Source organism: Carcharodon carcharias, chromosome 3 (genome assembly GCF_017639515.1).
Source record: "Carcharodon carcharias isolate sCarCar2 chromosome 3, sCarCar2.pri, whole genome shotgun sequence".
Taxonomy (NCBI): Eukaryota; Metazoa; Chordata; class Chondrichthyes; order Lamniformes; family Lamnidae; genus Carcharodon; species Carcharodon carcharias.
Genome location: NC_054469.1, coordinates 138,580,093 through 138,605,261, shown reverse-complemented (window position 1 = coordinate 138,605,261; position 25,169 = coordinate 138,580,093). Strand labels below are relative to the sequence as shown.

General features: G+C 41.1%; 1 protein-coding gene across 3 annotated transcripts in view; it reads left to right on the top strand.

The window, feature by feature from the left end:
- The window catches only part of cdk6 (cyclin-dependent kinase 6), a 315,746-nt gene that overhangs the window by 257,795 nt on the left and 32,782 nt on the right, over window positions 1-25,169 (top strand). For all 3 annotated transcript variants that reach the window (XM_041183679.1, XM_041183681.1, XM_041183678.1), the window contains exon 5: window positions 6,747-6,856. In XM_041183679.1, coding sequence (XP_041039613.1) covers window positions 6,747-6,856 — 110 coding nt within the window. The remainder of the gene's footprint in view (window positions 1-6,746; window positions 6,857-25,169) is intronic.

Sequence of the window (25,169 nt, the reverse complement as noted above, 5' to 3'; positions counted from 1 at the left end):
TGTATTCTGTATCTGACATTTGTCATAAACCTCCTTTTTCTATTTTATTTTGATCTCTATTTCCTTTATCGTCCAGGGAGTTCCAGCTTTAATGCCCTATCTTTCCTCCTTATAGGGGAATATGCTTGATTTATACCTAAACTTGAAGGCCTGTTGTTGCTCCTTTATTGTTTTCTTGGCAAATCTTCGTTTCTAGGTTACCTGTGCTGGATCTGTTCTCAAATCTCTAAAGTCAGCTCTATGCCAGTTGAGTAATTTCAGTTGATTTTTCTTTATCCTTTTCCATAACTACTATAAACCTTTTAAATTATGGTCACTATCACCCAGATGTTCTCCCTCTGAAATATACTCCACTCGCTTTACTTTATTCCCAAAAACTAAATCCAGCACTACTTCATTCCTTATTAGGGCAGAAATATTACGATAACGTAAGTTCTAATGTGCACGTCTTAGGAATTTTTCATCCTCCTTGCCCTTTACATTGTCCTCCCAGCCCCCAATCCATTTTAGGGCAGTTGAAGTGCTCCACTAAAACTGCTTCATTATATTTAGATTTCTCTGCAATTTGCATACAGATTTGCTGCTCAATCTTCTCCTTGCTCTTTGGAATGTATAGTCTGCACCCAGCATCCTAACAGCTACTTTTCTCTCCATTAACTCTAATGACATAGATTCAATCCATATGGTATATCCTTCCTGGATATATTGTAGCCAGGAACCTTTGGTTCCCATCCTTAGCCATGTTGAAGCCTATTCTCCATTGTAGCCACTATATCATAACCCCATGTGGCAACTTTGCACCCACCCAAAACTCGTCAATCTTATTTGTAACATCCCTCACATCAACACACATGCATTCCAACTCCAAATTACTTTGATTGGCATTTCTCTTCCATCTAATTCCTGCTCTATCAACACACTAATGTTTACTTTGTTGTTGTTTGATCTTCTAGTTTTCTACTCCATCCTGTCAAATTATGTAAACTCTTCCCCCAGGGCATTAGGTTAATCTCCCCACAAGGATGTTGGTCCCAGCCATGTTCAGGTGCAACCCCTCTGACTTGTATGTTCCCAATGTCCCAGGGATCTGAAGCCTTCCCTCTTGCACCGCTTCTCCAGCCACGCATTCAACTGCACTACCTCCTTCTTTCTTTACTCCTGGGCTCATGGCACAGGGAGTGTTTTAAAAAGTGCCAGCTTTGAGGTTCTGTTCTTTAATGTTTCTGTTAGCTCCTGAAACATTTTTTTATTCTTTCATGGGGTTTGAACATCATGAGTAGGGCTAGCATTTATTGCCCTTGAAAACGTGGTGGTGAGCCACCTTGAGCCACTGTCATCCATCTGGTATAGGTGCGCACACAGTGCCAAGCTAGGGAGAGAGTTCCAGTATTTTGACACACAAACAGTGAAGGAGTGGTGATACAGTCTCAACTCTGGGCCTCCATGCTTTTCCCACTTATCTCATTGATTCCAGCAAGGACCACGGCTTCTGGCTGTTTCCCTTCCCCTCAGAATGTCATCCGTCTATTCAGTAATATCAGTAGAGATCTATTTGTCATAACTCTCAGACTTCCAAAAATGATTTAGGCATACACATTTTAGCAGCTGACAAAAAAAAACACATTTATTTCTTTTGTTTAGTTTTCAGTGATGGCAAAATTTAGTGCCCCAAAAGCAAATGTTTGAGAGCTATCATTTAGGAACTAACAGAAGGTAACACTCTTTTAAGCTTTTGCCCTGCTGAAACTACAAATGCATCTTGAAAGGGGCAAAGGGTTAACATGAATAAAAACAGCAGTGACGTAACTGGTTTTAGATTTTCACCTAAGTGATTGTGATTGTGATTCTCAGTTCATGGAAATGCTTTCGAGCATTAACCACAAGAGTTGGTAAACCAAAATAACCTTGATTTCCTTGTTTCAGAGAGTTTCCACTTCATTTCTGGTTATCCAGGATGATAAAAACGTAAAATGTTATTTTAGGTTCTCTTAAAAATAATTTTTGCCTTATTACTTATTTTTGATCTGTAAGACTAAGAACTCTACTATGCCTATATATTAAAATCTTACAAAAGTAGTTTAAGCACAACTTGAAACTGACAAATTTAAATTTTGCATCCGTTTTTCCTTGATTAATGAGTGTTCAAATATTTGAGATACCTGTGATATGTGGTGCAGAGACATGCATATCAGACAAATCTTGGAATTGAACTCTGTTTCAATTTCATTTCGTTAGTTAAGCTAATTTGTTACCTCAGGGACTAAAATTAATATTTTTGCAAGAGAACTTGACTTGAAGGAAATCCTATTACATGGTCGGAAGGTGCTATATTTACCATTCATAAGAACCGGGAGAGATTTCATTTTTACTAACGTGTTGAGGCAAAATATTATATATTTTAGAAAAAGAAATGCAACTGTTGAAGGGGCATCATCATGTTTGCCCAACATTTTTTTTTCCTTTGCTTACAAAGTTAACGCACAGTTCTTTTCTCTCCCTAACCAAAAGCAGGTTCGCCAACAGGGTCAAGATGCTGAGTGAGCAACTCCTGTCCTATGTTCCAATAATTTTCTATATAGATGGTGCTTTTTAACTTTAAAATATTGAAAAGAGTTTTTTTGGTTTTCTTACTAATGGCTTCTTGCATGATAACATTGTGAGAAATAGCAGTGCTGATTATTCCATAGTATTTTGTGGCTTTAAGCTTGTTGTGTAGTGCACTGAGAAAAGCCTCACCTGGACTCACTTTACATAAAGTGTTGAATTATTTACACCTCCCAACAGAGAGGGCAGCAGAGAAGGCAGTTCTTGTATACTACACATGTTCCCCACTTAAAAAGCAACTTATATGTTGAAATGTAACATGATACATAATTTCCCAGAATATAATGTGAATAAACCAATATCAACAATACCTGAAATTTCAGAGGTTGAGTTGCATATTTGTTGTTACTGTAATCACAACTAAAACTTGTGACCAATGTAACCAGAGTAATATAATTGTAAAAAAAATGTTTTTCCTTAATACCAGTGTCTAACAAAAATATCATAATTTGACAAATAATGAAAAGAACAACTTTTTTCTTCTTCCTATCTCCTTTCTTTCAATTAATCTATTTGCTTCTTTTTCTGTCTTGGTATCTTCTTCCATTTCCATTAGTTTAACTCTGCTTTCTCAACCCTGAACTTCTTGACTTTGACTGCCACGCTTAATGATTGGGAATGTGACATTGATTGACCCTGGCTCAATTTGCTCTACCGGTGGATTCTATGATACCGGCAAACTTTCAGTTTCTTTGTGACTTTTACTTTCTTTCAGACTTTCATTTTGGACTGTACGAGGAATTGGAACCATAGAAGGGCTGTCATGCTCTCCTTTAGATTCAGATTTTCTCTTTCAGGCAAATGATCACCATGATGCTGATGGAGTCACTCTCCAAACTTCATTAAATATGTGAATCCTCGTCTCTTTACAACAACTCAAATCATATATTTCTTTTTATCACTTCGGTGCTTTTTCACCATGACCTTCTGACCAGCACTGAACTCTTAAAGTTTCATGCCTTGTGCATCAGGACTCATCTTCACTTTGTCTTGCTTTTTTCTTACTTTGCTATTGTCATCAGGCTTAAGCAAACTGAACCTTGCCCTGGGAAAGTGTTTAAACACTAATTCATAAGTGAGAAACCTGTTGTCGACTGTGGGGTTATTCTGTAAGAAAACAGCAAATTGTCTAGCCTTTGTCAAAAGAAACATGTCATCTAGCAAATACTTCTGCAAAGACCTCTTCATAATCTATACACTTCTTTCTGCAGCACCATTCAATGCTGGGTGATATGATGGTATTTGAGTGTATTTGACTCCATTCTTACTCAGAAATATTTCAAACACTACTGAGATAAACTGTGGACCATTATCTCACACCAACACCTCTAACAACCCATAAATTGCAAACCAATTTTGCAAAACACCAATAGATTTGGCACTTGTGTTATTGACCATAGGCTCAACATTTATCCACTTGCTATAGCTATTAACCAAAACAAAGTACTGTTTTCCTTCCACTTCAAAGAAATCGACTGATACTTGTTCCCACAATTTTCTTGTGTTTGGCGGCAGAATGAAAGGAACTTTAGGTAGATCATGTTTCATTCTGAGACGCATTTCACAACTTTTCACCAACTTTTCTCTGTCTACCTTAAGATATCAAAAATAGTTTCTTACTACTGCTTTCATACGGACTATCCCTCTGTGCTCTTGATGAAGTTCCTCTAACAATCTCTCTCTCAACTTTGATGGAATAATGACTGTTAAACCTCCAAAGCAGATGGCCTTGATCCATATTGGTTAATTTTGATGTGTGAAATGCTCCTGTAGATTCTCATTATCACACTGTTTAGGCCAGCCATTCATGACATAATTGAGCACTTTACTGAGCATCACATTTCTTCACTAATTTCTCTGGCAAATACTGGCATAGTCTTGCAAAATGTTGGCTGTACACTGTCCTTTATGTGGAATTCATACTTGTGGTGCCTAATTTTAATCATTTGGTCCTACTTATTCAAAAACCACTGTGCTCTCTTAGCAATTATCAAAGGTCAGACATACTCTTAAATTAAGTAACTTGGCCCAGTTTAATCATATCTTCTTAAGCCAGTTCCTTCACATCGGGGACTTTGTTCCCTCCAACTTCTACTAATGACAAGTAATAGGATGCATCATCATATTCTACCCTAACACTGACTTGGCCAACATTGGACTACCATTATTGCAATAGCCACCCAGTTTCACACCAGTTTTGCATAAGGGAATATGACTTAGGGATTTCTTGTACTCGTATTCTGAGATAACATACTGCTGCAGCTGAAATGCTGCAATGATGAAAGTAAGTTGTGAATCTCCAACTTCCATTTCTATTGTGGTTGCTGGAATTATACCTACAGCCCTATTATTCTCATTTTCCATGTGTTGTTTTCTTTGCTCTCTGACTGAGCACAACTCTTGATCTTCTTGCTTGACATCAGCTTTTGTTTCCATATCTACCACATGCATATTCAAGGACTTCCAGGTCCTTGAACTAGCTTTAAATCTACCTCAACCTGGTGTATTGCAGTGAGCTGGTGCTTGCCTGTGGCCTAGTGTTTAACTGGGACCTGGAGCATTACTGTTTCCTCTACTCCTGCATGCCATCTGGATAAGACTGACTTTCCCACAGGATTAGCACTTTGACTGGAAGTGGGGAAATTTAGATAGGTGGTGACTACCGTGGCAATGGTAACATCTAAATTTCTGACTCGGAGACCTGTGAACTTGGCTTCTGTGACCTGGATCTCACAGAAAGCCGGTGGAGCTCCCCTGCAGGCTCAGGAAGAGAACTCTCTAGCATTTGCAACTATCTCTTTCTGCCATTTGCATTACCCCATCACAGGCCTCCTTCCATGTCAGCTTATTGCCTTTACTCAAAAGCTTGACCCAGATTTTATTGCTCTTTAGGCCTCCTACAAAAGTATCTCTAAGGTCGATTTCTAAATTGGCGCCATACCCACAGTGTGGGAGAGGTTTTTTAAGTCAAGATTGTAATTGCTACAGTCTCACTTTGCAATTGTCTCCTTTGACAGATTGCAACTCTCTGTGCAGTTTCATTCTTAGTTGTGCCGTGATAGAAGTCCAGAATTTCATTAATTTTAGTCCATGATACTGGGGTCTCACGGGCAACACTAGTTAAACACTAAAGTAAAAGCATCTGACCCCATCACCATGAGGAAAAACATTTACTTTATCCTCATCAGCTATTTTATTCACTTTCAGCATAATTCATAATTACACCAATCCTCTTTGCAAGAGTTAAATTTCCCCATTGTCATCAAATATGCTTTCTGTGCCTTTTTTTATACATTTTTTAATACATTTACATACCACACTGAATTGTTCATGAAGACGACATGAGCAATCTTTCAAACCACTCAAACTTCCTCAAAGTCCACTTTAGGAGTTCCAAAATGTGTATCACAGTTTTTCAGTCCTTAATTTCTCAAATAAATGTAAAAAAAAAAATTTCATCCAAGCCTCGTCACCATCTTTCTGTTGTGTATTGCACGTGGGCTCACTGCAAACAGCCATTGTTAAAGACTTTATTTAAACCTTCCCCCAACAAAAAGGGCAACAGAGAAGAAGCATAAGGTTTGTAGTATAATTGTCTTGGTATGCTATAGTGACTATTAACCACAAAAAAGTTGGCCCATCTACCTTGAGGTGCGAGGTGGGGAAATCGTTATGTTTGGAGTGATCAGATGTTAAGTCTGAGACATTACATACTTAGATACGATGCTACATAGGCATGAATGTGGACATAGTGAACTGTCAGATCTATTGTGGCCATTGTAGCATAAAAGACTCCTCCCTTGAAGAGATGGTTACATGAGCAGGGCCAGAATCTCCAATACTTGAGCACAGCCCACCAACATTTTTCTTTGAGGGAAGATTTTAGAGAGAAAGATTGTATTTCTGTAATGCCTTTTTTGGGAATTGAGATACATATATGGGGTGGTTTTCTTTAAAGTTTATGGAATGCTTTTGCCACTGTGGTGTATATGCCATTTAAACAGCCAGAGAAGGCATGTAATATTGTCTCTTGTACATGAAACTATTCTGTGTAAAGTGCCACAAAAACTATAGATTGACATGTACAATTTGAAATATTAAGCTCTTCTATGTGCACTAAATCAGACATCTTGCCTTTGCAGGTTGTCACTTTGTGGTACCGGGCACCAGAAGTTCTGCTGCAGTCTAGTTATGCTACGCCTGTTGACCTATGGAGTGTTGGCTGCATATTTGCAGAAATGTTCCGTCGAAGGTAAGGCTCATATTGGTGCAAATATATTACATTTATTTAAGGAGATCAGGAGAATATAATCCCTTGTTAACATTTAGACGAAGATCTGTAGGGGAAAGTATATGTCTTGAGTCTTTGTGTAGTAGCATTATGTGAATACATGAGGTATTTTAATCTAAGGGCCAGTCCAGTTTGAAGACAGGACCTTATTAAGATGCTGCTTGTAAAAAGCATGCTCCAAATGCGTGGCCTGCTGCATCACACTGACTCTGGGTTAGTCCTAGATTGGGTGGCCCAGAGGCTGACCCAGCTGTGGAATGTTAGATCTGCCTGGGGAGCAATCCTGGAGTGGGGAAACCTGAGGAGGCGAAGCCGACAGCACTCTTGTGAAGCTCAGAGGCAAACTCCTGCTCCTTTTGCCTCATAAAAAACTAATTTTCTTGTTTATATTTAAGGCCTTTTTCTCTTATCGCCAGGTCTTTCTGAGTACACAGTTTTCTCATTGTGTCCGCAGAACTACTTTGACCCTGATTTTCAAAGATTAATCTGAGCCCTGCTTGTTTTAGGCCACCTAACAAGAAGGCCCAAGTTAAAATGGCAATGGAGTAGGAATGGGGCTGAAAGCCAACCACCTCGATTTAACTGACCCAGTTCAGTGGAGCAGATGGATTTAAAATCCCCCTATACTGTCTTCCGTATTTCTAGTGAAATCATAAACATGTTTGGAAAGTGCTTCCAATTCTGCTCGTCTTGGCAAACATTACTCCTCAATATGAACCTAGATGTTGACTTAAGTGGTTGTGCACTATGTTGTATATAATATGGAATAACTAAATGTAGGAGATGAGATCTGATTGAGATTTGATAGATTAGATGCGGAGATATTATTTGTTCTGATGGGGCACTAGGAACAAACCGGTATAATAATAGTTAGAGCTAGGCCATTCAGAAGAAAAAACAGGAAGCACTTTTTTTACACAAAGAATAGTGGAAGTCTGGAACTAACTTCCCAAAAGGAAATGGATACAGGGCCCAAAGACACTTTCAAGACTGAGATAGTTAGATTTTTGTTGTGTAAGGGTTATCAAGGGATATTGAGTTGAAGTGTAGATCAGCCATGATCTAATTGAATGGTGGAACAGGCTCAAGGGGCTGAATGGCCCACTCCTGCTCCTATGTTCCCAACTCATTAGGGGAGGTAAATGCTCTCTTTTAGTATGCTTTTTGACACAATTTACAAATCCAAATATTCTGATTTCTTTAGCTTGACTAATGGCTTTGGTGTTTTGTGTCGGTGTGGTATTAGTTTGGTTTTCCCTCTTTGATATGTTAATCACACTGAGCGAAAGTACTGGAAATAAAAAAACAAAATGCCACAAACTAGAAACTGATCGAGGCAATGCCCATTCCGACTACCAACGTCCCAGTACAGCAGGCAGGAAGCGTGTACATGTTTCTGGCCATACGTGTGCAGTTTGAAACAGCGTGGAGAGAGCCGGGATTTTCACAATTTTAAACAGCAAGAGGAGAGCCGGGATTTTCACAGTTTAAACCAGCAAGAGGAGAGCCGGGATTTTCACAGTTTAAAACAGCGAGAGGAGAGCTGGGATTTTCAGTTTAAAACAGCGAGAGGAGAGCCGGGATTTTCATAGTTCAAACCAGCGAGAGGAGAGCCGGGATTTTCACAGTTTAAACCAGCGAGAGGAGAGCCGGGATTTTCACAGTTTAAACCAGCGAGAGGAGAGCCGGGATTTTCACAGTTTAAACCAGCGAGAGGAGAGCTGGGATTTTCATAGTTTAAACCAGCGAGAGGAGAGCCGGGATTTTCACAGTTTAAACCAGTGAGAGGAGAGCCGGGATTTTCACAGTTTAAACCAATGAGAGGAGAGCCAGGATTTTCACAGTTCAAACCAGTGAGAGGAGAGCCGGGATTTTCACAGTTCAAACCAGTGAGAGGAGAGCCGGGATTTTCACAGTTTAAACCAGTGAGAGGAGAGCCGGGATTTTCACAGTTTAAAACAGCGAGAGGAGAGCCGGGATTTTCAGTTTAAAACAGTGAGAGGAAAGCCGGGATTTTCATAGTTTAAACCAGCGAGAGGAGAGCCGGGATTTTCACAGTTTAAACCAGCGAGAGGAGAGCCGGGATTTTCACAGTTTAAACCAGCGAGAGGAGAGCCGGGATTTTCACAGTTTAAACCAGCGAGAGGAGAGCCGGGATTTTCACAGTTTAAACCAGCGAGAGGAGAGCCGGGATTTTCACAGTTTAAACCAGCGAGAGGAGAGCCGGGATTTTCACAGTTTAAACCAGTGAGAGGAGAGCCGGGATTTTCACAGTTTAAACCACTGAGAGGAGAGCCGGGATTTTCACAGTTTAAACCACTGAGAGGAGAGCCGGGATTTTCACAGTTTAAACCACTGAGAGGAGAGCCGGGATTTTCACAGTTTAAACCACTGAGAGGAGAGCCGGGATTTTCACAGTTTAAAAGAGCAAGTTGAGTCTGAAGCTCAGATACGGAGAGCAGGCTTGCGTGAGAAGGGCAGCGGTGGTGGGAGATTAAACACCTGCAGCAGTGAGCCCATTCAACCTGTTTCTACCTGTCAGTGCCAAGTGTGACATCACAGGAAAACAGGTACGTGATTTGTGGGTATCTCTTCCCTGTCTCTTTTGATTGGCCAAGTGGTTTAAATCAGGAGATATAATTACAGCTATAGAGTACAGTTAAGAAATTCACTTTTAAAATAGTTAACATCCAAATTAATTAATTAAATAGAATAGAGGTAATTGGGCAGGCGATGTGTTGGAGCTGTAGCATGTGGGAGCTGGTGGACGCCGGTGCAATCCACGGTGACCACATCTGCAGGAGGTGTTGGCTGCTTGAGGAACTTCAGCTCAGAGTTGATTCGCTGGACTCCAAGCTGCAGACACTGTGACACATCAGGGAGGGGGAGAGTTACCTGGACACTGTTTCAGGAGGCAATCACACCCCTTAGATTAATTACATCAAATTTGGTCCGTGGTCAGGGACAGGAGGGTGTGACTGCGAGTGAGGATCCAGAATTTAGCTTTGGAGGAGACTCATCCGATGCCCTTGTCCAATAGGTACGAGGTTCTTGCTCCCGGTGTGGACGAGGGCACAGACTGCAGGGAGGATGAGTGAACTGACCACAGCACCATGGTACAGAGTGTCATTCGAGTGGGGGGAGGAAAGAGAAATGGAGTAGTAATGTGGGATGGCATAGTTAGGGGAATAGATACTGTTCTCTGCAGCAAAGACAGAGTCCTGAAGGCTGTGTTGCCTACCTGGTGCCAAGGTTAAGGACATTTCTTCTGGGCTGGAGAGGAACTTGGAGTGGGAAGGGAAGGATCCAGTTGTCGTGGTCCACGTAGGTACCAACAGCATAGGTAGGACTAGGAAAGAGGTTCTGCCGAGGGACTACGAGCAGCTTGGGGCTAAATTAAAAAGCAGAACCACAAAGTTAATAATCTCTGGATTACTACCTAAGTTACGTGTCAACTGGCGTTGGGTGAATAAGATTCAGGGGAGAATTTTCTCCCCATCATGGGGGTTGTGCGGGGGCGGGCATGGGTGAGCACGCAGCCGATCGGTGCCCCTAATTAGTTGACGCTGCCATTTTACATGAAACTGTCACATGAGCTGGGACATGTCCATTAATGTTAATAAAAAATTTTCCAACCCGTGGATGAGGTTCCATGAAAAATGGGAAGGCCGCCTGGGCTCATTGCCTGCCCACCAACCTTAAGGTTGGATGGGCAGTTCAGGTCAATGATTTAATTGATTGTTAAATGGCCTTAATAGGCCTTTAACAGTTCGGCGGCTGCGCAGCCACATTGGCTGCGCGCCCACTAAACTGAAAATCTGAATGATACACAGTGACATAAGGATGCACACCCAACATCACCCCGCATCATTTTACGCCTGGGCGAGTAGACCCTGCTCACCGAGCCACAGATTGTACCCTTAGAGAGGTAAAAGCATGGCTCAAAGATTGGTGTGGGAGAAATGGGTTCCGATTCATGGGGCACTGGCACCAGTACTGGGGAGGGAGAGAGCTATTCTGTTGGGATGGGCTTCATTTGAACCATGCTGCGACCAGTGTCCTGGCGAATCATATAACTAGCGTTGTACATAGGACTTCAAACTAATTAGTTAGATGGAGGGTTCAGTTGAAGGGAAGTTTAAAATCAAAAATAAACAAGAGAGCAGAGGTGCTGGATAGTGAAGAGATGAACAATACTTGAAGTGTGACAGGAAGGGGCAGAAAATATAAGCAGAAGAGTGCAGCAGAAATTAGAACCAGAATGAATAACAATGGTAAAAAGTCAAAGCTTGAGGCTCTTTATCTGAATTCACACAGCATTTGTAACAAGGTAGATGAGTTGATGGCACAAATAAAAATATATGGATATGACTTGATAGCTATTACAAAGACGTGGTCGCAGGGTGACCAAGACTGGGAACTCAATATTCAAGGGTATTCAACATTCCGGAAAAATAGGTAAAAAGGAAAAGGAGGTGGGGTAGCTTTGTTAACAAAGGAAGGTATCAGTACAGTGGTAAGTAGTGATATAGATGTCATGGATCGTGATGTGGAATCAGTTTGGGTGGAAATAAGGAATAGCAAGGGGAAGAAATCACGGGTGGGACTCGTCTATAGGCCCCAAGGAGTTGCCTCATTGTAGGACAAAGTATAAATCGGGAAATAATGGAGGTGTGTAAGAAGAGTGCTACAATTATCATGGGCGATTTTAATCCGCATATTGACTGGACACATCGGATTGGCAGGAGTAACATGGAAGATGAATTTGCTGAGTGCAACAGGGATTGTTTCTTAGAGCGATACTTTGCAGAACCCACCTGGGAACAGGCTATTTTAGACCTAGTATTGTGTAATGAGGTGGGATTAATAAGAGATATCGTAGTTAAGGATTCTCCTAGTGGGTAGCAATCACAACATGGTAGAATTTCAAATTCAGTTTGAGGGAAAGCAACTCGGGTCTCAAACCAATGTCCTCAACTTAAATAAGGACAATTACAGAGGTATGAAGAAAGAATTGTCTAAAGTGGGCTGGGAAAATGGACTAAGGGGAAGGTCAGCGGATGAGCAGTGGCAGACATTTAAGCAGATATTCATAATGCTCAGCAATAGTTTATCCCAGTCAAAAAGAAGGACTCGATGAGAAGGATAAACCACCCGTGGTTAACAAAGGCAAAGGAGAGTTTCCAGTCAAAAACTAAGGCATACAAAGTGGCAAAAACTAGTGGTGGACCAGAGGATTGGGATTTTTTAAGGAGCCAGCAGCGGATGACTAAAAAGCTAATAATGAGGAAGAAAATTGATTATGAAAGTAAATTGGCAAGAAATATAAAAACAACAGCAAGAGTTGGAGTTGTATAGAACCTTAGTGAGGCCACAGCTGGAGTACTGTGTGCAGTTCTGGTCTCCACATTATAGGAAGGATGTAATTGCACAGGAGGAGGTGCAGAGAAGATTCGTCAGGATGTTGCCTGGGATGAAACAAGTCATGAAGAGAGGTTGGATAGACTTGAGTTGTTTTCGTTGGAGCAGAGACGACAGAGGGGTGACCTGATCGAGGTGCACAAGATTATGAGGGGCATGGACAGGGTGGGTAGGAAGCAGCTGTTTCCCTTAGTTGAAGGATCAGTCACAAGGGGGCATAATTTCAAGGTGAGGGGCAGGAGGTTTAGGGGGGATGTGAGGAAAAACTTTTTTACCCAGAGGGTGGTGACAGTCTGGAAAGCAGACTGGGAGGGTGGTGGAGGCAAGTTGCCTCACATCCTTTAAACAGTACCTGGTTGAGCACATGGCACTTCTTAACATTCAAGGCTATGGGCCAAGTGCTGGTAAATGGGATTAGGTAGGTCAGGTGTTTCTCATGTGTCGGTGTAGATTCGATAGGCCGAAGGACCTCTTTTGCGCTCTGAATCTGTGAATATGAATATGAAAAGAAAGAGAGTAGCTTAAGTGGAGGTTGCAACTGGAGAATTGATAACAGGGAACAGGGGAATGGCACATAAATTAAACCAATATTTTGCATCGGTCTGGACAGTGGAGGACACTATAAACATTCCAAAGATGTCAGATAAGCAAGGAGTTAACAGGAGGAAAGATCTTGTAACAGTCTCTATCACAAGGGACAAAGTATTTGACAAACTAATGGGACTAAAGGCAGACAAGTCACCAGGACCTGATGGCCTGCATCCAACGGTTTTAAAGGAAGTGGCTGCAGAAATAGTGAAAGCATTGGTTGAAATATTCCAGAACTCACTGGATTCTGGAAGGGTCCCAGAGGATTGGAAAACCGCTAATGTGACACCCCGTTCAAGAAGGGAAGGAGACAAAAGGCAGGAAACTATAGGCCACTCAGCCTATCACCTATAGTTGGGAAAATGCTAGAGTCCATTATTAAGAAAGAAATAGGACATTTAGAAAAGCTTAATGCAATCAAACAGAGTCAACATGGTTTTGTGAAAGGGAAATCGTGTTTGAGAAATTTGTTGGAGTTCTTTGAGGATATAACAAGCAGAGTTAATAACGGGGAACTGGTAGATGTAGTGTATTTGGATTTCCAGAAGGCATTTGATAAGGTGTCACATAAAAGGTTATTGCACAAGGTAGGAGTGCACAGTTTTGGGGGTAATTTATTAGCATGGATTGAGGATTGGTTAACAAACAGAAGACAGAGAGTCAGGATTAATGGGTCTTTTTGTCAGGTTGGAAAGATGTAACTAGTGGAGTTCCACAAGGATCAGTCCTAGGACCTCAATTATTTACTATCTATATTAATGACTTGGAGAAGGAGGCAGAGTGTAATGTGTCCAAATTTGCTGACGATACAAAAATAGGTGGGAGGGCATGTTGTGATGAAGACATAAGAAATCTGCAAGGGAATACAGATAGGTTGAGTGAGTGAGCAAAAGCTTGGCAGATGGAGTTTAATGTAGGAAAGTGTGAGGTCATGCACTTTTGTAGGAAAAATCAAAAGGTAGACTATTATTTAAATAGAGCAACTCCAAAATAGTGCAGCACAAAGGGATCTGGATGTTTTTGCACATGAAACACAAAAAGTTAGCATGCACGTGCAGCAAGTAATTAAGTAGGCAAATGGAATTTTAGCCTGTATTGCTAGGGGGTTGGAGTTTAAAAATAGGGAAGTCTTGTTACAACTGTACAGGGTGTTGGTGAGGCCACACCTGGAGTACTGCGTACAGTTTTTATTCCCTGTATTTAAGAAAGGCTAAATTGGCATTGGAGGCAGTTCAAAAGAGATTCACTAGGCTGATTCCTGTGATGAAGGGGTTGACTTATCAAGAACGGCTAAACAGGTTAGGCCTTTATTCATTAGGGTTTAGAAGAATGAGGTGTGATCTTATGAAACCTTCAAGATTCTGAGGGGGCTTGACAGGGTAGAGGTTGAGAAGATGTTTCCACTGGTGGGTGAATCTCGAAATAGGGGAAATAGTTACAGAATAAGGGGGCGCTCATTTAAAACTAAGATTCGAAGGAATTTCTTCGCTGAGGGTAGTAAATGTCTTGAATTCTCTACCCCAGAAAGTTGTGGAGGCTAGATCACTGAAAATATTTAAAGAGGATTTTTGTAATATCGGGGAGTTAAGGGTTATGAATGGCTGGCACAAAAGAGGAGTTGAGGCCTGGGGCAGATCAGCCATGATCTTATTGAATGGCGGGCCAGGCTTGAGGGGCTGAATAGCCTACTTGTCCTATTTCTTATGTTCTTATGTCTAGCAATTTAGCTAAGGACAGAATATATGCATCCTTTACTCATGCCTAAAGCAAGCATTAGACCCTTTGAATTCTGACTTATTCAGCCTGAGGTGCTTACCTATAAACAGGTGCAGCAGCCCAATCTTGCACTGGGGAGCCTCAGGCCTCATCATTCATGCACAGGGAATATACCCTGCGAGCTAACCCTATGCATCCAAAAATGAACAGGTCTGAATGTCTGGGCCAATCTCCTCCAAGTTAGCCAGCATTAAGGTTAGTCATCAGCTCCTGCATGTGGCTTTGTTGGGTTTTCTAAGAACTGCTGCAGTTGTTGAGAATATCTTCACTTTCTGCCACACACAGTTTTTGTGAGGCAACAAGAGGCTGTGTGTGGCTCTTTATCACAGGCCAGTTGCCAAGACATATCAAATGTATTGTTATCTGTTGTTTTACAGTAAAGCGTTGTCGTGCATGTTTGCATGATGCAAAACCTGAAAGGAGAAATTTTTGCCACACACTTGGAATTTCTGTCATCTGTTCAGGTTGATAATTCTAAAGCTTGGGAAAGCTAGTAAAACCCTGGTGATAACCCCCCTTTATGTCTTCCAACATAAATATTCAAAAAAAAATTAAAATTGTACTTGGCCTCACAAACAATAATTCCTTTAAAACTGGATAGCAGATATAGCATTTTGAAGTTCATGAAATAAATTAGAGATTAATATTGCAGTATTGTGAAATTGCAGTGTTAAATACCTCATTCACAGTGGCAAACAGAACTGCTAAGTCACATTGACTAATTCAACTTAACCACTCCATACCTTGGGACTTGAATTTTCGGCTTGTCAGCACGCCCGATCCTTCCCCCATCACTGCCACTTCACAATTCATTTTTAATGAACAATTTCAGCCGGAAAATGTAGAAATTTCAAGAATACGCAAAATCAAACACTTTTCAACTGTATTTACCCAACCAAATTAATTTGAGGGCTCTCCTGCATCTATTCAGGTTAAACCTTGGGCATACTGGGGGTAATTGGCAAGAGTGGAAATTAAAAAAGAGATGTAATATGAGCTGCCGATTTGCCATTGCACAAAGTCAAAATTAACTCTGTTCAGGTTCTAAGAACTACCCCTTGTATTATTTAAAAACAAGAATTAAATGAAGTGCTTGAGGGGATGGAGGGAGGGACTACACTTACAAATTATTAGATAACATCAAGATAAACAGTTTAAATTCAGAAATCATTGACTCCACTTGAAGAGCAGCAGGGCAGAAACATAAGTGTGCAGAACAGAAGGGTTGCAGCACTCCAGAGACTTTAGCACAAAATCTAGACGAACAGCCCTCCTGCAGTTCCGACGGAATGCTGCACTGTCAGACTACTGTTTTTAGATGCGGCCCTGTCTTCCCTCTTGGGTGGTCATGGAAGATTCCTTGACACTGCTTCTTAATGCTTTTCAGGCACGCTGCCTTTGGTACTATCACTTTTCCTTTGTGATGGCAATAGTTATCTGCCCAATGTACAGGGAGAGTAGCCTCAATTTTTCATCAAACCAAGCAATGCATGCTTCCATTCTCTAATTTTAGTGTTTTTGTAAGGTTTAAAAACTTGCTGCAATTGTGATAGAAGCCTTTTTTCCCTTACACCTTTAATCCCCTTGGGAGCTGGAGCAGTAATGATTATTACCACTGTGGGAAGGTAGGAGAACAGATGTTTAACATATTTAACTGTGTTGTGTTGGGTCATCTGCTGTATACTTGACAAACCTATGTATCTGGGTCCTGCATCAGGTGTGAAGTGGGGTTTTGGGACCTGTATGTCACTATTATTTTGTTACCAAATTAAATAAAAATACTCTACTGCCACAGTTAAAGCATTAAAGTGGCCACATTGTCATCCAAGATACTCTTGATGCATGTTTGCTGTAGCTGTGCAATGTTCTAGGTGTGAAATGTCAGTTGTCATGTTTAGAAATGATTGTAATATGCAGTATTGAAGACCACGGTGGCAAATTGTAAGTATGAACTTCACTTGAAAATTGCATTTTCCTAAAAATGTATCAGATATAGAATTGAAGGTTTATTCTTGATTTCTGTTTAGTAAAGCAGCCTATTATCCATTATTTGATGTATTATTAGGCATCATTATATTGATTATATATTATCCATTATATGACATGCTGTGGCATACAGTTACTAGTATATTTTACTGTAGTTTGCATTCCTTTCTCTCCGTCTTATCTGTTGTAATATGCCTTTAAGGGATAGCAGCATGGCATTACTTTAAGGGAAGTGTGTCATGTGATCCAGCCTCAGTTTCACTTTGGGCTGGAACACAACACAGGCACACAGCTCTGATGTCAAGTTTTCTAGTCCATGTATATATGTTCACATGTGCCTGTTCTTAATAAGTGAACCCACAATGTGTTTGCACAATCTCTAATGAACGATTGGTGCCTTTATATTATTATAACACACACAACATGGTGTGCAGCAGTGGTTCCTTCTAAATGACATAGTGCTCAGCCTAGCAGCAAGATTCAGTACAGGTATGACATGGTGAACAGTCTTGTACCATGCTACATGGCATGAGACAACCCTCGACATTTTGGTCAGATTGCAACGTCGGAGAGTGTTGAAATCACAGCGTGGTGACTGCGTAGAAAAGCTTTGAGGACAGTGTTGGGATAGCGCACAAATAACGAACTAGTAAGTAGACGGATCCCTCATGGTGAGAAGGCAACACAGCAAGAGGACCAGCACCAGGTTAGCTCAGCCTGGAAAGGTGAGTGACTGGGTGTGGGCCAGATCAATACCAAGTGACAGAGAGTTCAACAAAACATAAAGCAAACAAAATCATCATTAATATCGGGCTAGAGAACATTGCAATTATAACAGGCAGAGTGGGCACTCATTCCAGGTACTATAAGAGAAGGAAGGTCAAAGAGATATTGTCAAAATGTCCAGTAAATTCCCCAGTTTAAATTGGGATGTAATTGACCTACCATCTGAATTCAAAATGTTTAAACAACATACAGAGCTATGGTTTCCTGATTCAGGTGTGTCTGGACCAGAAAAGCAAGCCATAAAAATTTGCGCCTCGATTGAAGTTCTACCCAGGCTGAATAAGTCAGGATTGACAGCAGAAGAGCTAAACTATCCCCAAAGGATATGGACTACATTGGAAGACCGGTTCAGAATCAGGTTAAACTTCCACATCCACCAACTAGAATTCATGTCATTTTAACAATAGCCTACAGAATCCATAGACTGCTTCATCAGCAGATGCGGAGAAAAGGGTACATATTGTGATTTTTCCGACTCAGAGCTAACAGACAGAATTTTTGAGTTGGTGATTGCATCCATTCCCATGGAAGTGTTCCAGAAGGAATTGCTAGACAAGCACAAAACGCGTAGCATCGAAGAACTACTCAAAGATGGACATGAGTACGAAATGGTCCTTGCAGGTCAACAAAGCTTACAGGTCCTAAGCTCAGCCCCAATTGACGACAAACTTATGAAAACACTTAAACCTAGCAAAACATGTGGGAGGTATTGCCTTCTGCATGCACCAAGGAACTGGCCAGTTTTTAAGCAATTCTGTAAGGCATGTGTCAGAAAGGGCCATTGGCAGCAGCAGTGCACTAGAGCAAAGGCTGATGCAGCTGTAAAATGCTGTGCACTTATTTAAACAGAATGGTACCTTCAAGAAATAAGAATGATCATCCAGTATCCTGTCAGAAACATATACATGTGGTGACTAACAAACCAAAACATCACGATGATGTGCACAATGAGACGAAGAGCGAAGGACATACAATTCACACCATCAATCTTGTGGAAAACATAGATGCCATCAGTCAATCGCACATGGGCAAGAGAGACAGTCTGTTGGCGGGTTTGAACAATGACATTGAAGTCATTGTCAAGAAGTGAGACATGTCAAAAGCATATGCCAAGTCAACACAAAGAACCATTGATTCCGCATGAGGTTCCTACCCATCCTTGGTCCAAAATCGCATCCAACCACTTTCATGCCCATGGAACTGACTTCATCATCATCGTCGACTACTTTACCAAGTACCCCATTATTCAACAATTGCACAATATGTCAAGCGCAACAGTCACACACACTCTTAAGTGCTTTTCTCTGTTTGTTTGATGTGCCTAGAGAGATCATTACGAATAGCAGTGTGCAATTTATCGGTAAGCCATTTCAGGCTACATTTCAGAAGTGGAATATCAATCACACTACATCATCTCCTCTTTACCCTAGATCTAATGGCCTAGCTGAACAAATGATTCTCATGGTGAAATCCCTTATTCTCAAATGTAGACAGACCAAGCAAGATTTACACATTGCAATGTTACACCTGAGAGTAACTATTCCATCACCAGCAGAAATCTTGTCTGGCAGACCAGTGTGTACCAATTTACCTACTCTTATCCATTCTATTCTCTGAAACTACAAAGCAACTTTTAAAACTACAAGAGAAGATGACAAACATGCACAATTAAAAATGCAGAATTGCTAAATTTACATCTGGGACAAGAAGTTCACAGCCAGGATCCCACAGAAGGTACGTGGCAGCTAACCAAGGTGATGAGGATTTGTTTGGAACCAAGGTCCTATGAAGTCATTACATGCAAAGGTGCAACGGTGAAGCATAACCAAGGAAAATCAGATCTATTCCAGCAGAACACAGACATACAGCTTTGCAGCTCTGATGTCCTCAAGCTTTCTGTCTGTGTGTATATGATCACACATGCCTGTTCTTAATAAATGAACCAACATCATGTTTGTACAATCCCTTACGAGCAGTTGGTGCCTTTATATTGTAACACAGACAACATTATTCATTTTTGATAATGTTGCTTTCCATCAAGCACCCTCTGTCTTCTAGGATAATGAAACAATCTGAATCTTTTCCTCCCCTTTATTCTTCCTCATCATCATTCCCCCATCTTCACCAACACCCCAATGGAATATTTCAGCTCAATCAGTTACATATAGGATTACATAGGATATATGGCACAAACAGGCCATGCCAGTGTTGATGCTTCATTCAAGCTTCCTCCCATCTATCCTCATCTAAATCTACTATGATAACCATATATTTCCTTCCTGTCTACCTTTCCCTTTAATGCATCTATACTATCCACTTCAACCACTCTCTGTGGTAGCAAGTTCCAAATTCTCACCATTCTTTGGGTAAAGAAGTTTCTTCTGAATTCCCTATTAGATTTCTTGGTGACTATATTATATTGATGGCATTTAAGTTATGCTCTTGCCCATAAGAGAAAACATTTTCTTTGTATCCACTCCATTAAAACCTTTCATAATTTTAAAGAGCTTTATTAGGTCATCTCTCTGCTGCCTTTGTTCAAGGGAAAAGGGACCCAGCCTGTCGACACTTTCCTAAAATGTATACCCACACGGTTCTGGTATCTTCCTTGTAAATCTTCTCAGCACCTTTTTTAGTGCATTGATCCTTTTTGCAATACAGTGACTAGAACTGCATGCAATACTCTTAAGTGTGGTCTAACTAAGGTTTGGTACAGGTTTAGCATTACGTTACTGTGTCAATTCTAACCCTCTAGATATAAAACTTAGTGCTTGGTGATTTTTTTGTGGCCTTTGTGATGACCTTTGACGTGGAAGCAGTGAAGTAAGGAAAGTTTGTGATTCTTTAAAACATCTGTGGAATCTTCATGGCCCGTAACTTCTACGGTCCCCAGCATCGGATTTGGGTGTACCTCAAAAGATGCGCTGGGGAATCCCTCAGGTAAGTGTTTGCACGGCAATTGCCCAGAAGTGCTAACTTCCTCTGGACAATTGCACTGCACTGGGAACCATACGAAAATGCAGTTTAAATCACAATCTTCAGTGGTTCCACCGGGGGTTTTACCAATAGTTACCCAGAAAAAGTTAGAAGAATTAAAACCTCTTCCAACTTCTGCTTAACTGTTGTAAAGACCCAGACCAACCCCATGAGACTTCCCCCTCACCCCCATTCCTACTCTCCCCCCACCCCCCGCCCCCCCAAACTTTAGACACTTATCTTCTCCTGGCCTGTCAATTTCCCTGGCCCTTTAAACTTACCTGCTTTAAGACAGCAAATGCTTTTAAAAAGGGGTGTGGCCTCCTTGAATACGCTGGATCTAGACTTCGCTGGGGCCTGCGAGGATTCATTCAATGCAGACCCCAAGCAGGTCCAGTGAACGGAAGTGGTAACACGATTTTCAAGACCAGGTAAGTATGCATTTACTACTTCTAATTTCTGTGGGCCAGCACTTTCCGACGCTAGTCCGAGGTTACGATCAATTGTTTTTAGGAATGTTTTGAGAGTCTGCATCAGTTGTAAAGGTATTAATTGTAATGTTCCTGGATAATAAGAAATACTGGTCCGTGTGACCTGGCGACTCTTGACCTGGAAGCAGTACTAACAGGAGGTAAATAAAAGCCAAAAGCTATGTGGCCACTCACAAAGGAAAGCTACATGAGAAGAGTGAAGCCACAGATGCAGACACAAAGGAAAAACTGACAGAGATAGAAAGAGGAACACAATGAGTTGTGTAAGAAGAAGCAAATCATCCTCAGGAAGAAGTCAGTTTTGTTTCTGTTTGGTGGAAAAGGAGACAGGACCTTTTGGAGGCAATGTTCAAGCTGGCTATAGGTTTAAAACTTGGAAAACTATATTAATAATTCAGAGATGCTACAGCTGATGTTTTCCCAGAAATAGCCAAAGCATGAACTGGCTTGTTATTGGTTGGTGGGTTGAAAAGGAATTCTGGAAAGACAACATCAGGACTGTTGTGATCCAAAGGAGAGAGGATTGATAGAAGTGTGCCTTACTGATGATAATAGTATCCGTGAAACTCAGAAATGAAAGTTGATGTTGGATAGGACTCCTGACATACCCTGCGTGAATAAGAAACAGCATATTGTGGAACTTTATAGCTACGTAGTGTACATGTCTGCAGGGAATGGAACCTGTTGGTAATTTCTCCATTTGGGGGTCATTCAGTAAATCGGTTTGTTTTGATTTATAGTCTCCCCACAGGGATCCTAACATATGCTAATCTGTGACGCAACTTTTAGTGAGTGATGTATTCATATCCTGACATCCCTTTGTTCCTTTATCCCACCTGGACCTGCAAGCAATAAGTGATCTCCCTGTTCTTCCTAAAAAATGTGCTACCTCACATTTATCTATGTTCAAACTAAATTTGTCATTATTTGCCCATTCTGAAAATTTATTAAAGTCACCCACCCTGTAATTTGTTACAGCACTGCTCAGTATTGACTACTCACCCTCCCGATCCCACCTCCACCAATGCCCCAATAGACTATTTCAGTTCCATCCATTGTTCACAGCAAATACTCAGCAACAACAACAATTTGCATTTATATGGACATGCAATGTAGTTAGTGTCTCAAGGCGCTACACAGAAGTATTATCAAACAACATTTAACACTTTGTCACATAAAGAGATATTAGGACAGATAACCAAAAGCTTGGTCAGAGGTAGGTTTTAACAAGTATCTTAAAGGAGGAGAAAGAAGTAAAGAGGCGGAGAAGATTAGGGAGAGAAGTACAGAACTTAGCACCTAGGCAGCTGATGGCACAGCCACCAGTGATAGAACGATAAAAATCAAGAATGCTCAAGAGTTCTGAATTGGCAGAGCACAGGGTTGTAAGGACTCGAGCAAGTTATAGAGCTAGGGAGGGGAGGGGCCACAGAGGGATTGGGAAACCAGGATAACTCAACTGAGCACCACAACCGACCCCCAACAATCACACCTCCCATCCCCACCCCCAACCCCAACCCAAATCAATTACCTGCTGGACCACCCAATTACACCCCCTGACCTGACCAATCTACTTCCCCCCCACCCCCCACCCCCCAACAACCTGACTAGCCCCCTTACCACCATATTACCTGCATGACCACCCAACTATCCCCACGATCACCTGACCCAACCACCCATTCCAACCACACAACTATTTCCCTTCTGACTGCCCTACCCAACCACCTTCCCCGGATCCAGCCACCCCACTGATCACCTGATTAGCACCCCCACTCCCCCAACTCACCCAGCTGAATACCCGCTCACCCACCTACCCATTCACTAATCTACACTCATTCGTTAAAACTTGAGACCTTTAAAAACTTACCTAAATACGGCAGTTACTTTTGTAAAAAGGAAGTGTGTCCTCTCCTTCCTCCAACCCTATGCTTGCTGGACTTACCCTGGAGAGTCTAATCTGCCCATTTATGCTTCTGCTGGGATCAGAAGATATGGCTGAAAATGTGTAATATTATCAGGTCAGAGAAAACTTCGCAGGCAGAGGCAATGCATCCATATCAGGCCACTGTTTCTCAGTCAAAAGTTGTGGATGGGCAGACAGCTCAAAGGCTAAATGTGAACATTTTTCTACCGATTGTTGCCCTAGAAATAAACAGTGTGAGAATTGCAGAAGAAATAAAATTAGAAAATTGTGAGAGAGATAACAGCCAGTACCAGTCATGTTATCGTTTAAAGGGAACCATATCTGCTGGGTACTTGGTATCATTGACTCCTTATCCAATTTTCTGAGGTGGTTCCCAAATATCAGTGCACATGGGATAAGAACCAGAAACCTAGTGATTGCTTGACTTCACTTGCTACCAGCTGCTCGAGAGATGCATGCTGCTAGCAATAAGCACTAAGTGATATAAGCAGAATCTAAACCTTATACAAACTACATGTAACTTATTTAATGTTAAATAAATAGGAGTTAAATCAAAGTTATGCAGCAGAGTATGTGACATTTATAACTATGGAAAACATCTAATATCACAAGATGGAAGTAGATGAAGCAGTCCATTCAACCCATTTTAGCTCAGACATCTAGAAAAACATCTGAATGATTCCAGGGCTTTTGCCTGTAATTCAGTTCCTCAAAGTCCTTCCAGATGTGTTGGTCATTTTCTACAATCAAGAACTAGCTGACATCAATCATTTGTGGCCCCTTGTCCTACTCTCATGGTTTAATTTGAAATCGTTTTTTCTGAACTACCGTTATGCCATTTACTATTCTATACTTTGATAAGCTTACCACTTGGGCTTTTCAAGCGTAAAAAGAGTCAAGTTTCTCTGGTCTCAGACTTCTGATACTAAGGATTAGCCTTATGGCTCATGCCTGAAGTGTCTTAGGGGTTTGAAAATATCCCTTGTGTTTCAGTGACGCAGCCAAGAATTACAGGAGGGATTATTTTACTAACACAGTGCTGAGTAGATGGAACAGATTGCCAGCATGGATGGTGGAACAAGAAACTAAAATGTGTTTCAGTAAAGAACTACAGAGACTCTGGTCAACAAATGAGATTCAGGGTTACAAGAAATACATCAAGGGAATATTTTGGACTAGAGGGCTGGATGGATGAACAGTCTTCTGCCTGAAACTTACTAATAAATGTGCTAGCTCGAGCATGCTACAGTTCGAACATTATTTATTTTAAATTGTATCCTACTCTTACAGATTCTCCATTTTTACAATTCTCGTTTTTTCACTGTTACTAAGTGGTTCATTGACACATCTGAAGGCAATCCTGAAATATATCCAATTCCTACTCTACACAGTTTTTTTCCTTCTGCAGCAAATGAACCAGTAGTAGCAATAGAAGAAGTGGTAATAAAACTACTTTTTCTGGACATACATAGAGGATCCCTCTTTTTGAGAGGAGGAAGAATAGTACTGAAACATTACTGGAATAATTAAGTACAGTCACTAAATCAGATAGGAACTTGCAATTACTCTCAATCTTCTGAGCGCTCCCTCACAGTTTAATGGCATAGTAAGGAATTAAGGCTTTGAAGTTAAGAAACCAGGAATGGTTCTCTCCACATCTGCTTCCCCAGATGGTAACAGATATGATTCTTTTGGTCAAAATGACTCCTCAGCTGTGCTTTGCTGAAGAGAAGGTAGTTAAAACCGTTAGCTTCGTTACCTGTGGTTAAACTCTTATATTAGTGTTGTTAGATTTTGGATGATTTATAGTTCTGTGGTTTTCCTTTATATTATCTTTGCATGTACTTCTGATGCCCAAGCAAACCATCAGGTCATCCTGATAAAGCTATAAGAATACTTAACTTGGCATGCAACTCTTAACTCACGTATTTTTTCCAAGAATTTGTGACAAATAACAAGTTGCCAGAGTTTTCAACTTGAAAAGAAAATGCCAATTATATTGTAATATAAGAACCTAAGGGCTGAGTTTTTGACTGGAGTGGGAAAGGAGGCAGAAGTAGCCCGAAAATAACGGCTCTGGGCAGCATATCAATTTTGTGACACTGTTCCCAGTGCTGGCAATGTGCGTTAGAGTAGGAAGAGGGCAGCTCAGCCATTCAATCTGTTCACCAAATAAGGCCAATTAGAATAGTTGGCAGTCATTAAGAGCTTGTTGAAGGGTCTTGTTGATTTTTTTTTAAGGGTTGAGGTACGGTGCACATGTTGCCCACACTATCTGGGGCTGAAGGAAGGTAGGTACAGAGTGGAAAGCCAGACATGGCTGTCC